Source organism: Prionailurus viverrinus, chromosome C1 (assembly GCF_022837055.1).
Source record: "Prionailurus viverrinus isolate Anna chromosome C1, UM_Priviv_1.0, whole genome shotgun sequence".
In the NCBI taxonomy this organism is placed as follows: Eukaryota; Metazoa; Chordata; class Mammalia; order Carnivora; family Felidae; genus Prionailurus; species Prionailurus viverrinus.
In genome coordinates, this window is record NC_062568.1 from 90440143 (window position 1) to 90452044 (window position 11902).

Consider the following 11902-nt stretch of genomic DNA (forward strand, 5'->3'; position numbering starts at 1 on the left):
ACACTTTGGTCACTGATCAGAGAGAGGAAGAGAGGGAAGACTTCAGGGAAATGGACTTCGCAGAGCCATGAAAATGAAGCCTGTGCACCTGCAGAGGAGTGCACTTTGGGCAAGCTTGCCGGTTCTTGTGGAGAACCCCGGCAAGTCTCAGTGACTTGGAGGAACTGTCTCTCTCTGAAAGCAAGTGTCAAAGATGGGGCTGCACAGCAGCACTGATTGGAAATCTGTATGAGGAGCAGGTGGACACTGGACACAGCCTTGACCTCCCCCTGTCCTACCAGTTTACTTTCTAGAGAAACTGAACCAGAGACACACCAGCCTTGGAAACACCAAGCTTAGTGGAGATAAAGGGAGAGGCATTATATTGAAAACCGGCACTCCCCAGACCCCTTTCTTCACTTCTAGAATTCTAGGAGGCATATTTTACTTCCTAGCAGAAAATTAGATGATTCTTCTATGAAAAAATGGAATGGCCTTAGAATAAAGACAGACACTGATTTTAAGCAGTGGCCATATCTCCAGCCAGATTATCCTGCATTGACTTCCACCAGTGCACAGGACCCGACCAAGCTCAGAGTTTACACTTAGCTTTTGAATAGCTCAGTCTTAATTGTGAATGAAGCCAAGACCACCAGCCACTGCTTCTGAGTTCCCATTTGTCAGAGGTAGGCCTGCCTTTCTGGGAGCCCTGTTAGGTTTAGGATGCCACCTATTTATTTTGACCCCCAAAGCAGGTCAGCAACCCAGAACCCAGCACCGTTTTCACTGTTGAGGGCCACTTCCCAACATACTTCTATTGCAAAACTTGCCATCCGCCACTGCCATCCCCATCTGGGAATTACTAATTAGTAGACAACGTTCACCTTTCCCTGTTTTTCAAAACTGAGATTTACCATAATCCTTTTGAGAGGTGGTATACTTACATCAACTTCCTAGCAAACCTCAGTGGAAAATTAAATGTTGGTAACTCACAACCATGTTTGAAAAGCTGCCAACTTCCTGCTTTGGGGTTGATTGATCTATTTCTTGTGGTTTCCAGAATTTTGTGCTTAAATCTCTTGTAGGAAAGGTTATTTTTAGTTCTTAAATCTCTGAATAGATTTCTCAGCATCTTTTAAATTTACTGAATTAGGATTCTAAGCTTTTAAACATTGAATAATACCTGAGGCAAGGCTTAGTATCCCCTTGCCCCTCAAAGCTAGGAAGTGTTTGAGTTCATTAGAATCCACTGAAATACTTTAGTGAAAGTGCTTTTGTCAAGGAGATAAAATGGTTGAAGAATTGGGGGATGGAGGAACCTGGGAAGTTTCAAAACCAAAAGGGCAAGTTAGAGAATTCTAAAAGAATTCACTTTGGTTCTTTTTTCTTTTGCTTTAAAAACAACACACCAGTAGAAATGGAAATATATGAAAAGAGAGTCACTCTTACTTTTAATAGGAGAAATGTAAATTTAAAGCCAAAATGAGATAAATATCACCATTAGCAGAGATGTTTTTAATGGACATATTTGTTGGTGGGGTTTTGGGTTGATGGTGGGGTTTGGAGCTGATGGCCAAGAAAGAATTCTTGAAGACGTCTTTGATGCAAAAAAAGACTTTTGGTGGGGCTCCTGGGTGGCTCAGTCAGTTGAGCGTCCGACTTCGGCTCAGGTCATCATCTTGCGGTTTGTGGGTTCGAGCCCCGCATGGGACCCTGTGCTGACAGCTCAGAGCCTGGAGCCTGTTTCAGAATCTTTGTTCCCCTCTCTCTCCATCCCACCCCTGCTTATGCTCTGTCTCTCTCTGTCTTTCAAAAATGAATAAACATAAAAATTAAAAAAAAAAAAAAAGACTTTTGGTGCAAAAAGGTGACAGGGCCTGTGGGCACAAAGAGCGGCACTGGGGTTGTGACGGGCAACTCGTTATATACCCCCAGGTTGGGAGGGGGTTATAGACAATGTAAGACTCCAAGGAATTTTGGAGGCAAGGTTTCCAGGACCTTTAGGGGCGAACTGCAATTATGAAAATGCCATTTATTACTGTTTAGTAAAACCTCAGTCATGAGACCCTTCAGATGTATATCAGGGGCCATAAGCTTGGAGTATGATTGCCAGCGTATATCTTGGCGGAGTTGAGATAAAGGAAGTTTCCAAAGGAATTTTTATATGTTAAAGTAGACTTACAGGATCCTGGGGGCAGGATAATGTTAGGCCTAGACTCCCTTTTGCCCCTAGCAAAGTGTCATCACTGAGGCAGCTGAGCCCCTAGAGGGACTCTGCCTATTTCAAGGACTTGTAGGCAGTAAGGGAATTTAATTTTTCATTTGGCTTTGTTTCCCACATTGCCATGGCAAGCACATAAACCCCTTGATCTAATATCACCCCTAATATCTTGAGGAGGGTGATATTAGAGCTTTTCTTGCAGTTTACTAAGTTGTCCGTAAACTGAAGGAGACTCCTGTCTTGCATGACTGTGACCTCTGTCTGTCAACCATTTGCTCTTTCCTTTCCCCTTTCTTGGGCAGCCAGCAGTGTCCGAGGAACATCACACATATCCCACCAGGCAGGGGGTGGGGCATTGCTGTTAGTCTGTACTTTGCCCTCAGCTTGCCCCACACTCCCTCATCATTGTGCTAGTATAAGTGTGAGGAAACAGGCACTTTCCTACATTGACAGTGGACTTGTATATTGGTTGGTACCAACCCAAAGGAGAGAGCAATGTGTCAAAATCTGTCCACATTTAAAGCACCCAAGACCTTTGACCCAGCAATTCTGCTTCTGAGAACTTATTCTACATGTATGTAATGTGTAGGGATATTATAACATTGTGATAACAGAGACTAGAACAACCTAAGTGCCATTAATCAGAAGTTGGTTAGACATATTATATTGTTTATTCAAATAATGCAGTAACATGCAGTCATCAAAGAAATAGGGCAACCCTTGTGTACCGATATGGAAAGAGCTTGGAGATATATGTGTAGGCAAAAAAAGCAAGGTAAAGGTCAGTGTGCTACCATTTGTTTTTAAAAGTAAAAAGCATAATGAGGACTGCTAATGAGTACAGGTTTCTTCTGGGGATGATGAAATGTTCTGGAATTAGTGGTGCTGGTTGGGCAACCTTGTAAGTATACTAAAATGAATTGTACACTTTAAAATGGTAACTTTTATGGTATGTGAGTTATATGTCAATAAAAATACAGAGATCATAAAAGGTATAACCTATGCACAGAAAAAAAAAAATCTCTCCAAAGGAAATTGGTCACGGAGATAGCTTTGGGGGAGGAGATGGGACTGGAAGGTAAACTTACTCTTCACCATAAGCACCATTGCATGCCTTTTGAGTTTTGATATATGTGCAGGTATCATCTAGTCAAAACATTAATAGCTTATAAAAACAAGAAAATCTGGGGCGCCTGGGTGGCTCAGTCGGTTGAGCGTCTGACTTCAGCCAGGTCACGATCTCGCGGTCCATGAGTTCGAGCCCCGCGTCGGGCTCTGGGCTGATGGCTCAGAGCCTGGAGCCTGCTTCCGATTCTGTGTCTCCCTCTCTCTCTGCCCCTCCCCCGTTCATGCTGTGTCTCTCTCTGTCTCAAAAATAAATAAACGTAAAAAAAAAAAAAATTTAAAAACAAGAAAATCTGTTGATTTTTAAGTCTACTTTAACATAAAAGTAAATTTCTAAGACTTTACCTAATATTGCGCCATTCCATTGTGATTTAAATTTTATTGTCAAGTTAGCAAACTAGGAAGTACTTGGAAATATGAAGAAATTCATGTTCAAACTAATTAAAAAGGAAAAAAAAGCTACAAAAGTGTAAACTACCAGAGAAAGTGGGCCATGCTAATTAGAAGGAATTAATTGGGTAATTGCATTTTACCTACTTAAATTCCCCCGTCACCTTTAATTGGAATAACTTTCCTCTTTACTTCCAGTCCCTAAACCATTGTGTGGTATTGATAGTGTTGTGTAATAAGGTTCTGAATCCCACATCAAGAGTGGCTTTATTTCAGTGGAAGATTCCATAAACTCTGTATGGCTGACAATAATGGAAACAACCTTGGGATTATAGAAGTTGTTATTGAACCTGGTTAACTAAAAAGAGAATCTCTTTACCCGAGTATGCTGATACACCATTATAAATGATTGAGGTGATTTGAGGGACCTTGAAGAAAAGGCCAAAAGGGAGGTAAAAATGCAGTGAGAGATTATCCGCACAGCTCAACAAGGTATTTACTCAAGGATGTCAGTTGTGCATGTATTTGATCACTTCTTATTCCTACACCCACTCCTCTTATCCCCTAAGTGAAAATTGGTCCAAAGGATATTGAGTGACTCTGAATGTCTTAGAAAAATAAATCTTAAGAAACTAATTTGGAACAGAGGTGTCTTTCCCACACATGGAGACCAATGTTAGGATAGAAAATTCTATGCCCTAATTTTAGTATTAGCACAATAAAGACCCCATCTTGCTTTCTCTCCTATTGCTTTTACAAAGAGTAATGTGATCATGAAATAGAGAAACTCAGCAGAGAGAGGAAATCTACTCACCATGTAATTGTTTTAGATACATCAGCAAAGAAGATGTTGCTGTAGCCTCACTGGACAAGGTCAAGAATGATGGGGGCCATGTTCGTCTGATCACAAAGGAGTCCAGGCCACAGGACCCTTCTACAAAGTAAGGTTTCATTGACTAATAGGACATAATAGTACCGTGTGTACTCCTTTAAATTTGTGTATGCATATTTGTAATAATACTTTACCCTGATGTGGCCACCTTACCGGTTAGAAAAAGCTTTCCCAATATTTCACAACAGGTAGCTCCTCCACCCTCGTAATAACCCTATGAGGAATAGGGTGTCCTCACTTTAGAAATTAGAAGGATCCTGAGACCAGGTGGACCAAGTGACCTGCCCAAAGCCATTAGATGCTAGGAGACCCGAGGTCTAATCTGGGCTCCGCTTCCCAGTCATGAGCTTTTTCTATCACAAAGAGTTTTTCTTTTAACACTTCTAACAAACAGTCCTGAAAAAAAGGCAAGCAGCTGTTGTAATTCCATGTAGGACTTTTCAGCATAATTGAGTAATGTACCTTTTCCTTTTATCTTAACAAATTTTTAAAAATTATAATTAATAAATTGAGTGCATGTCCTGTGTCATTTCTAACTTTGAATCAAATCAAATAAGAGTTTACCTGGAGGAGGCACATATTTAGCAAGTCTAATGTTGATAGTTCCTGTCAACACCATTAGCTTCTTGGCTCTGTCACTTTATGGATGTGACTGTTTCCGGTAGGCCCACAGGGGCTCTCCGAGAGTGTCGTGGAAGCCTTCATAATGGTCTCTGTGTCCTAGTGAGGTGTGTGGCCCAACACATGTAGAGTACAGTAGCCCCAACTCCAAGTGGGGTTTTACATTAGCCCGTCCTTTCCCAGATTGAAGAAGCATTTTTAACTTCTCATTTTCCAACTTCTCCAGATGTTTCAAAGTCTGGTTGTTTAACTTGGAGATATATAAACTCCCAAGAGAGGCAGCATATTTATATTCAAATGAATTTTTTTAACACATCATCCTTTCCTTCATTTGGCATGAGCATCGAGTGCTGACTCTGGCTGTTTCATTTCCACACTCAGTCACAGAATCCATGAGTCTTACATTTACTGGTTATCAGTATTGAAACTTTAAAGGCTGTTACATGAAGTAGTGACTATTTAGACGAGTGTACGTGTTCATTACTTAGTCAATGTTTTGTTCACTTCCAGAAAGTTCCTTGATGATGGAGTCTCTGTCCCATTTCTAAATCCCTGCATAGCCCAAGCTGATCTCGCTGTGAAGCCTTCTATATCCAAAGGCTATCTGCAAGCTGTGGATAATGCAGGAAATCCGCTTTGCCTTCGCTGTCAGCAACCCACCTGCCAAACTAAGCAAGAGTGCAAAGTGAACGCTTGGGAGTCACGGTTTTGCTCTCTGAAATGTCAGGAAGAGTTTTGGATTCGATCTAATAACAATTACCTGCGAGCCAAAGTATTTGAAATTGAACACGGTGTGTGTCAGCTATGTAACCTAAATGCACAAGAACTCTTTCTACGTCTGAGAGATGCTCCCAAAAGTCAGAGGAAGACTCTACTGGATATTACCTGGATCTCAAAGCTCCCATTAGAACAGGTAAATTATAATCCTTTGGCAGAGAAAAGGCAGCATTGTATTGAGTGATGAATATTGATTCATTTTCTTTTTTTCAATTTTATAATACAGCAGCTTTTGAAAATATGCACGCAAAAGTAGAGAGAATAATCAACCCGTATACCCATTACCCACCTTGAACAGTTATCAACATTTTGCCTTCATCTGTCCCTCACCTCAGTTCTTTTTTTCTCCTGGAATTATTAAAAAAAAATTTTTTTTTAATGTTTGTATTTATTTTTGAGACAGAGACAGAGCATGAGCAGGGGAGGGGCAGAGAGAGAGACACAGAATCTGAAGCAGGCTCCAGGCTTTGAGCTGTCAGCACAGAGCCTGATCTGGGGCTCGAACCCACAAACTGTGGGATCATGACCTGAGCCGAAGTCCGATGCTCAACCAACTGAGCCACCCAGGTGCTCCCCCCTTTTAAATTTTTTTTTAATGTTTATTTTTGATACAGAGAGAGAAAGCATGAGCAGGGGAGGGGCAGAGAGAGTCTCCTGGACAACAAATTCCAGACAACATTTCATTTCCTCTTTTATTTTTTTTTTAAGTGATCTCTGTGTCCATCGTGAGGCTTGAACTCATGACCCTGAGATCAAGTCACATGCTCTACTGACTGAGCTAGCCAGGTGCCCCTCATTTCCTCTTCAAATCCTTTCATTATGTATCTCCCACAAAGACTTTCTCCCTCCCTCCTTCTTTCTTTCTGTCTGTCTTAAATATAATCCCATACCTGGGTACCTGGGTGCTCAGTCGGTTGAGTGTCTGACTCTTGATTTCAGCTCAGGTTATGGTCCCGGGGTCGTGGGACCAAGCCCCACATCGGGTTTTGTGCTGAGCATGGAGCCTGCTTGGGATTCATTCATTCATTCTCTCTCTGTCTCTGTCTCTGTCTCTGTCTCTGTCTCTGTCTCTCTCCACCACCACCCCCCCACCGCTGCCCCCTCCTGCCTCTTCCCTGCTCATACTCTCAATAAATTCATACATAAATTTTAAAAATTCCCATACCCCACTACCCATTATTACACCAACAGTTATGATTCCTTAATTTTAAGTCCAGGCTTGGTTTCCCAGATTGTCTCAAAAATGTCTTTTTGCAGTTGCTTTGTTCAAATTAGGATCAAAATATGACCCACACACTGTTTTTGTTCATTATGCCTCTTATGCTCCATTTAATCTATATCACCCCATCCCATTTTTACACCATTGATTGTTCAAGAAACTGGATCATTTGCCTGTAGGATTTCCTACATTATGGGTTTGTCTTCCTGTATCCTCGTGGTATTATTTGACATGTTTCTCTATCCCCCTGATTCCAGAATTATAGTTATAAGATATAGCAGCTTAATTAGATTCTGATTAAATTATACTGGGGAGAGATCTTAACAGAGGATACATTCCATGGAGAAGTACCTATGATCTGGTTGTCACTTTTCATGATGTTAGTATTGAATGACCAGGGGCAAACAGATAGCCCCCAAAATATAGTTCATTACAATGAGAAGAAAACATTTATGTTCATTCCACTGTAAAATGTAATTTTAGCAGAACAGTTTATGAAAAAAATATTCTTAGAAAACAATCATCAATATTCACTTTTATTTCCAAATCTCAGCTGGTTTCTAATGTGATCTAATCAGCCCTAAGTTTCAAACTAGAGCAAAATGTGTAATTTTGTAGTGTGCTTAATTTTAAAAAATCACTCCTGAGCCATTCTGTGCCCACTAAAATATTGGATAAATTTCTGCCAGTTGGTCAAATCACACATTTTTATTTATTTTGTATCACCAAATTATGACAGAATTAATTAATTAAGCATTTCTGCAAAAATGAATTACCATGACTTTGAGAGCTAGGGAATTACTTCCTTCATGATACCCAGAGTTCCTGAAATATCCTTTTGTCTAATTGGTGAGGCACACACTGCACCGACCCCAGGGGTGTCAGCCAGACTGCAGTCACTGTCTGCTGCCTCAGAGTGGAGGCTTCCAGAAGACACACAATGAGAAGACTCAGGACATCTTGAAAACAGCCTGTCCGGGACTGTGGAAGTAACAGTCTACTTCTAAAACAAAAGTGCTCCCAGGCGCAGCAGCACCATAGGGTTCATGCTGGGGAGGGCCAGTCAGAGAAGGAGTGATTGTTTTAAGAGTTCAGTCTAGGATGTTGAAGACTGACTCCAAGTGATTTGTTTGCCAGGGCATTACTAGGAGGAATACAGAACCACATCTGGATTCAAGAGTCTGTCAGAAGAGAGACTATTCAGAGTAAAAGAATTGGTTACAAAGAGCAGACAAAATGGATTTTTTTCCTAAGAATGAGTCATTTGCTTGATGCACAAGATGGCCATGTCTAACTGCTTCTAACAGTGCCGGCCTCTGCTAGACGGAGGTTACTGCTCCTGCTTGCTGCCTCTTGGGGCTCCTTTTGGGCTGGGCACTGGGGGGTCAGTGTTCCTCTGCCTCCACATGTCAGACAAGCTTCCTTAAAAGTACTTGAGACATAGGTTCCCAGGGCCGGCAGCATGAAGCTGATTTTAATGTTGTCCTTGTCCAAAACCATGGAAATAAAAACAATCTTTGCATTCATCTTTATCATATTTAAAAAACTACAATTCTGTGAGCTGGTTTTCCTACCTCAGGTAGAATGTTAAAATACATCTTAATGTAGGTCATCACCAATAATATATAAAGTGTGTATGTGTGAGTTGGCCTAAATACTGCTGCTTTAAGTGGACATCTTAGTTTATTCCAGATATGCAAGTGATAGAGGTCTGTTGTAGAAACTTTGTCCCAGTCCATGTTAATTTTTAGAAGTTCCCAGATGAATGGCAAAAAGGTTCCGGGTGATAGCCATTAATATTAAACTCTCACTATGACAGGAACAAATGAACTTGGGTCAGTGATTAAAGATTATGTGACTCAATAATATTCAGAAGTTTTTGATTTCCAATGTGTCCTTATTCTTTTCACAGTTTTGTTTTATTGACTATATAAACTAGCTCAAAGGTGCAGAAGCAAGTAATTTTTCCCAATCTGTCAGGAGTTGTGGTATTTTATACTTGTTTGTAATTTTTTCAAAATGGGTTAGGTAAGGGAAAAAGAACTTTTTCAGAAATGTATTTTATTGCTTTCAAATTGCTAACCTAGAGGCTTTTTCCTATTCACAATAAAAGCTATAAAAAGCCATCCTAATGTATTTTTCGCTGTGATTTTGCTGTGTAAACATGATTGCACAAGGCAAAACCAACCGTTCCCACAGTGTGTGTTGAAAAGTGCTGATCTTCTGTTCTCATTGTAGCTTAATGAAATGATAAGAAACCCAGGAGAAGGGCATTTCTGGCAGGTGGACCACATCAAGCCCGTGTCCGGTGGCGGAGGACAGTGCTCCCTGGACAACCTGCAGACCCTCTGCACAGTCTGTCACAAAGAGGTAGGTGAAGCTCTGCACACCTGTTTGACTTCATCCTGGAACATCAGATGGAGAATCGGGTATACAGTCCTGTGGAAGGTCATATGGAGGAATCTGTATCCCTTGTCTGGGACCCAAGATGCACTTATCCCTTTCATCACCTGAGTTTCCTCTTGAGACCTATGTAGGTTCTCTGTCACAGATAGAAGCTTCTTCCCTTGTAATTCATTCTAGGACAGAAAATTGTCACCACTGCCTAGAAGAAAATAAATATAACTTAACACAGTCTCTAAGAGACCCAGACCATCAACCAAAAGTTTGGTGAATTGGGGCAGCAACATATATTTGCATTCGCAGCTAAGGATGTCCCGAGATGTCAGAGAACATTAATAAATTATCTCTAGGGCCAACCCAGCTCAACATGCAAACATTATACTCCTGGCCCAAGTGTAAAACCTGTTCACCTTGGCACCTCTCTGAGCAATTACCTGTTGCTTAAAACAGGAGGGAAAAATATAACAGTTGTATTTAATAACTAGGATGAATTTTTAACAGGCAGTCTAGCAAAAGGATCTGATTAAAATTTTCTTGCAAGCATACATTCCACATGCAACTTTGTATCCAACTTTTTTTCTAGTTATGGCAATATTTAAGCATTTGCCCACATCCGTGATGAGCATTCATAATGTCTGTCCTCCAAAAAGGCTAACATCACTCTGTTGGGTACATGTCTACTGAACTCGATTTAGCTGTGCCCATACTGGTGAACTTGGAAGTTCATTCTTCTGTTTACACACTGTTCTTTACATTTTGAGGTTGTTCCTTCAGATAGATTCTGAAATGTAAAATCACTGAGTCCAGTGTTTGGATATTTCTGAGACAGTAGGAATTTATTTCAAAGCTGTTTTCCAAAGGACAGTGCTCCGTTATGCTCCTCCTGCCCTGTTGGTGGAGGCAGTGCTCACGTAACTGCACTCGTCGGGGCGTACGTGGTGGGAAAAGAATGGTCTTGTTGACCAAAGACACTGATGTTTTTAAAAATGCTGATCAATTGTATTTACACTCCTGAAAACTGTTCAGATCCTTTGCCAGTGTTCATAATGTATAAGCACTTTCTTAGCTTTCTTTTAATATTTTAGATTCCTCCATTCCTTCACAAATATAATTTTTACATAAATAGGATTTTGTAAGCAGGGTTGTTTTATTTTCATCTCTTAACCCTTTCTTCTCTCCCCACCCCTTCAACCTGGATAACTTCACACATACGTGAGCCTCATCTGGGGGAAAAGTCATCAGATTTACTTCTCAGCTGTGAAAATTATTAGCTCATTCAAGAGTTATGCGATTACTTTTTTTAGATTCTCGTGAAAAATTTTATTTGTGGGAATAGCAGGAGAATCTAGTTCTGATCTACGTCATTTTGTTTTTCTGCACTGGCTTGGGGTTGGGAGTGGCTTCTGAGCCCATAGAATAGGAAACAGGCCTTGAATGACTGCACCGTGAGAAACTATAGGAGGCCTTCTAGATGGTCTCCCTTGGGTGAGGAGAACCAGGGCCTCCTGTAGTCCCCAAATGAGGTATTCACAGTCTCAGTGGGGAGTAAAGCATCTGATCCTAAGTGAACCCAGGACCTTGGGGCACGTACCAGAGCTACTGCGGTCCTCTGCTAGTGCGTGTATTGATAATGTAGATTCTTCCAGAATAACTAAATGCAAAGAATTTTTGAGTTTCTGAGGCCAGTACTTTTTTCCTAACAAGTGTACACTTGTATATTTTTTAACTTTTAGAGAACTGCCAGACAAGCTAAGGAAAGAAGCCAGGGGAGAAGACAATCTCTAGCATCAAAGCATGGATCAGATATCACAAGATTTTTGGTAAAGAAATGAAGTAGAAAAATTTTTCAATGGATGACAAATGGTTTGCATGTGGAGGAATTTAACACGAAAAGTTTTGTCATGTTTCTCATTTAAAGAGTGAAAATTTTCAGAGCAAAACTCAAGAATTCAACTTTCCTTTTCATATTATATGCTTTTAGTGTTCGCTACCTTCTGAAAGTACTTAACACAAACTGAGATACAATAATAAATATTTCTGTGGCCTTGATTTCATGCAGACTCTCAATTATGTTTCAGGAAGGTTTTGTTAAGCTTGCATTTCTCCCTACAGTACTTTAATCATGGTATTATGTCTAGATTGTATTTGAAAAATATACTCTCAATTACTTGAAAAATGCTGCTGGATTAGTGTTGGCTCCGAACTGCTGTGTGTATAAATGGAACATTGGGAAACTGTAAGGGAAATTTCAGAGGCAGATCATTCAGGAATTCTG

At 40.6% G+C, this 11902-nt stretch overlaps 1 protein-coding gene and 1 long non-coding RNA gene across 8 annotated transcripts in view; one reads left to right on the top strand and one right to left on the bottom strand.

Annotated features, from left to right (window-relative positions):
* ZRANB3 (zinc finger RANBP2-type containing 3) overlaps positions 1-11674 on the top strand; it is a 311003-nt gene extending 299329 nt beyond the window's left edge. For all 7 annotated transcript variants that reach the window (XM_047873303.1, XM_047873301.1, XM_047873302.1 and 4 more), the window contains 4 exons: positions 4546-4656; positions 5739-6141; positions 9463-9594; positions 11361-11674. In XM_047873303.1, coding sequence (XP_047729259.1) covers positions 4546-4656; positions 5739-6141; positions 9463-9594; positions 11361-11459 — 745 coding nt within the window. In that variant the 3' untranslated portion in view covers positions 11460-11674. The remainder of the gene's footprint in view (positions 1-4545; positions 4657-5738; positions 6142-9462; positions 9595-11360) is intronic.
* On the bottom strand, positions 3564-11388 carry LOC125173756 (uncharacterized). Its single transcript, XR_007155143.1, has 4 exons — positions 9615-11388; positions 6295-6353; positions 5172-5896; positions 3564-4649 (listed from the first exon to the last, which is right to left on the bottom strand). It is a non-coding gene; the product is annotated as an uncharacterized LOC125173756 (long non-coding RNA).
* Positions 11675-11902: the final 228 nt, after the last annotated feature.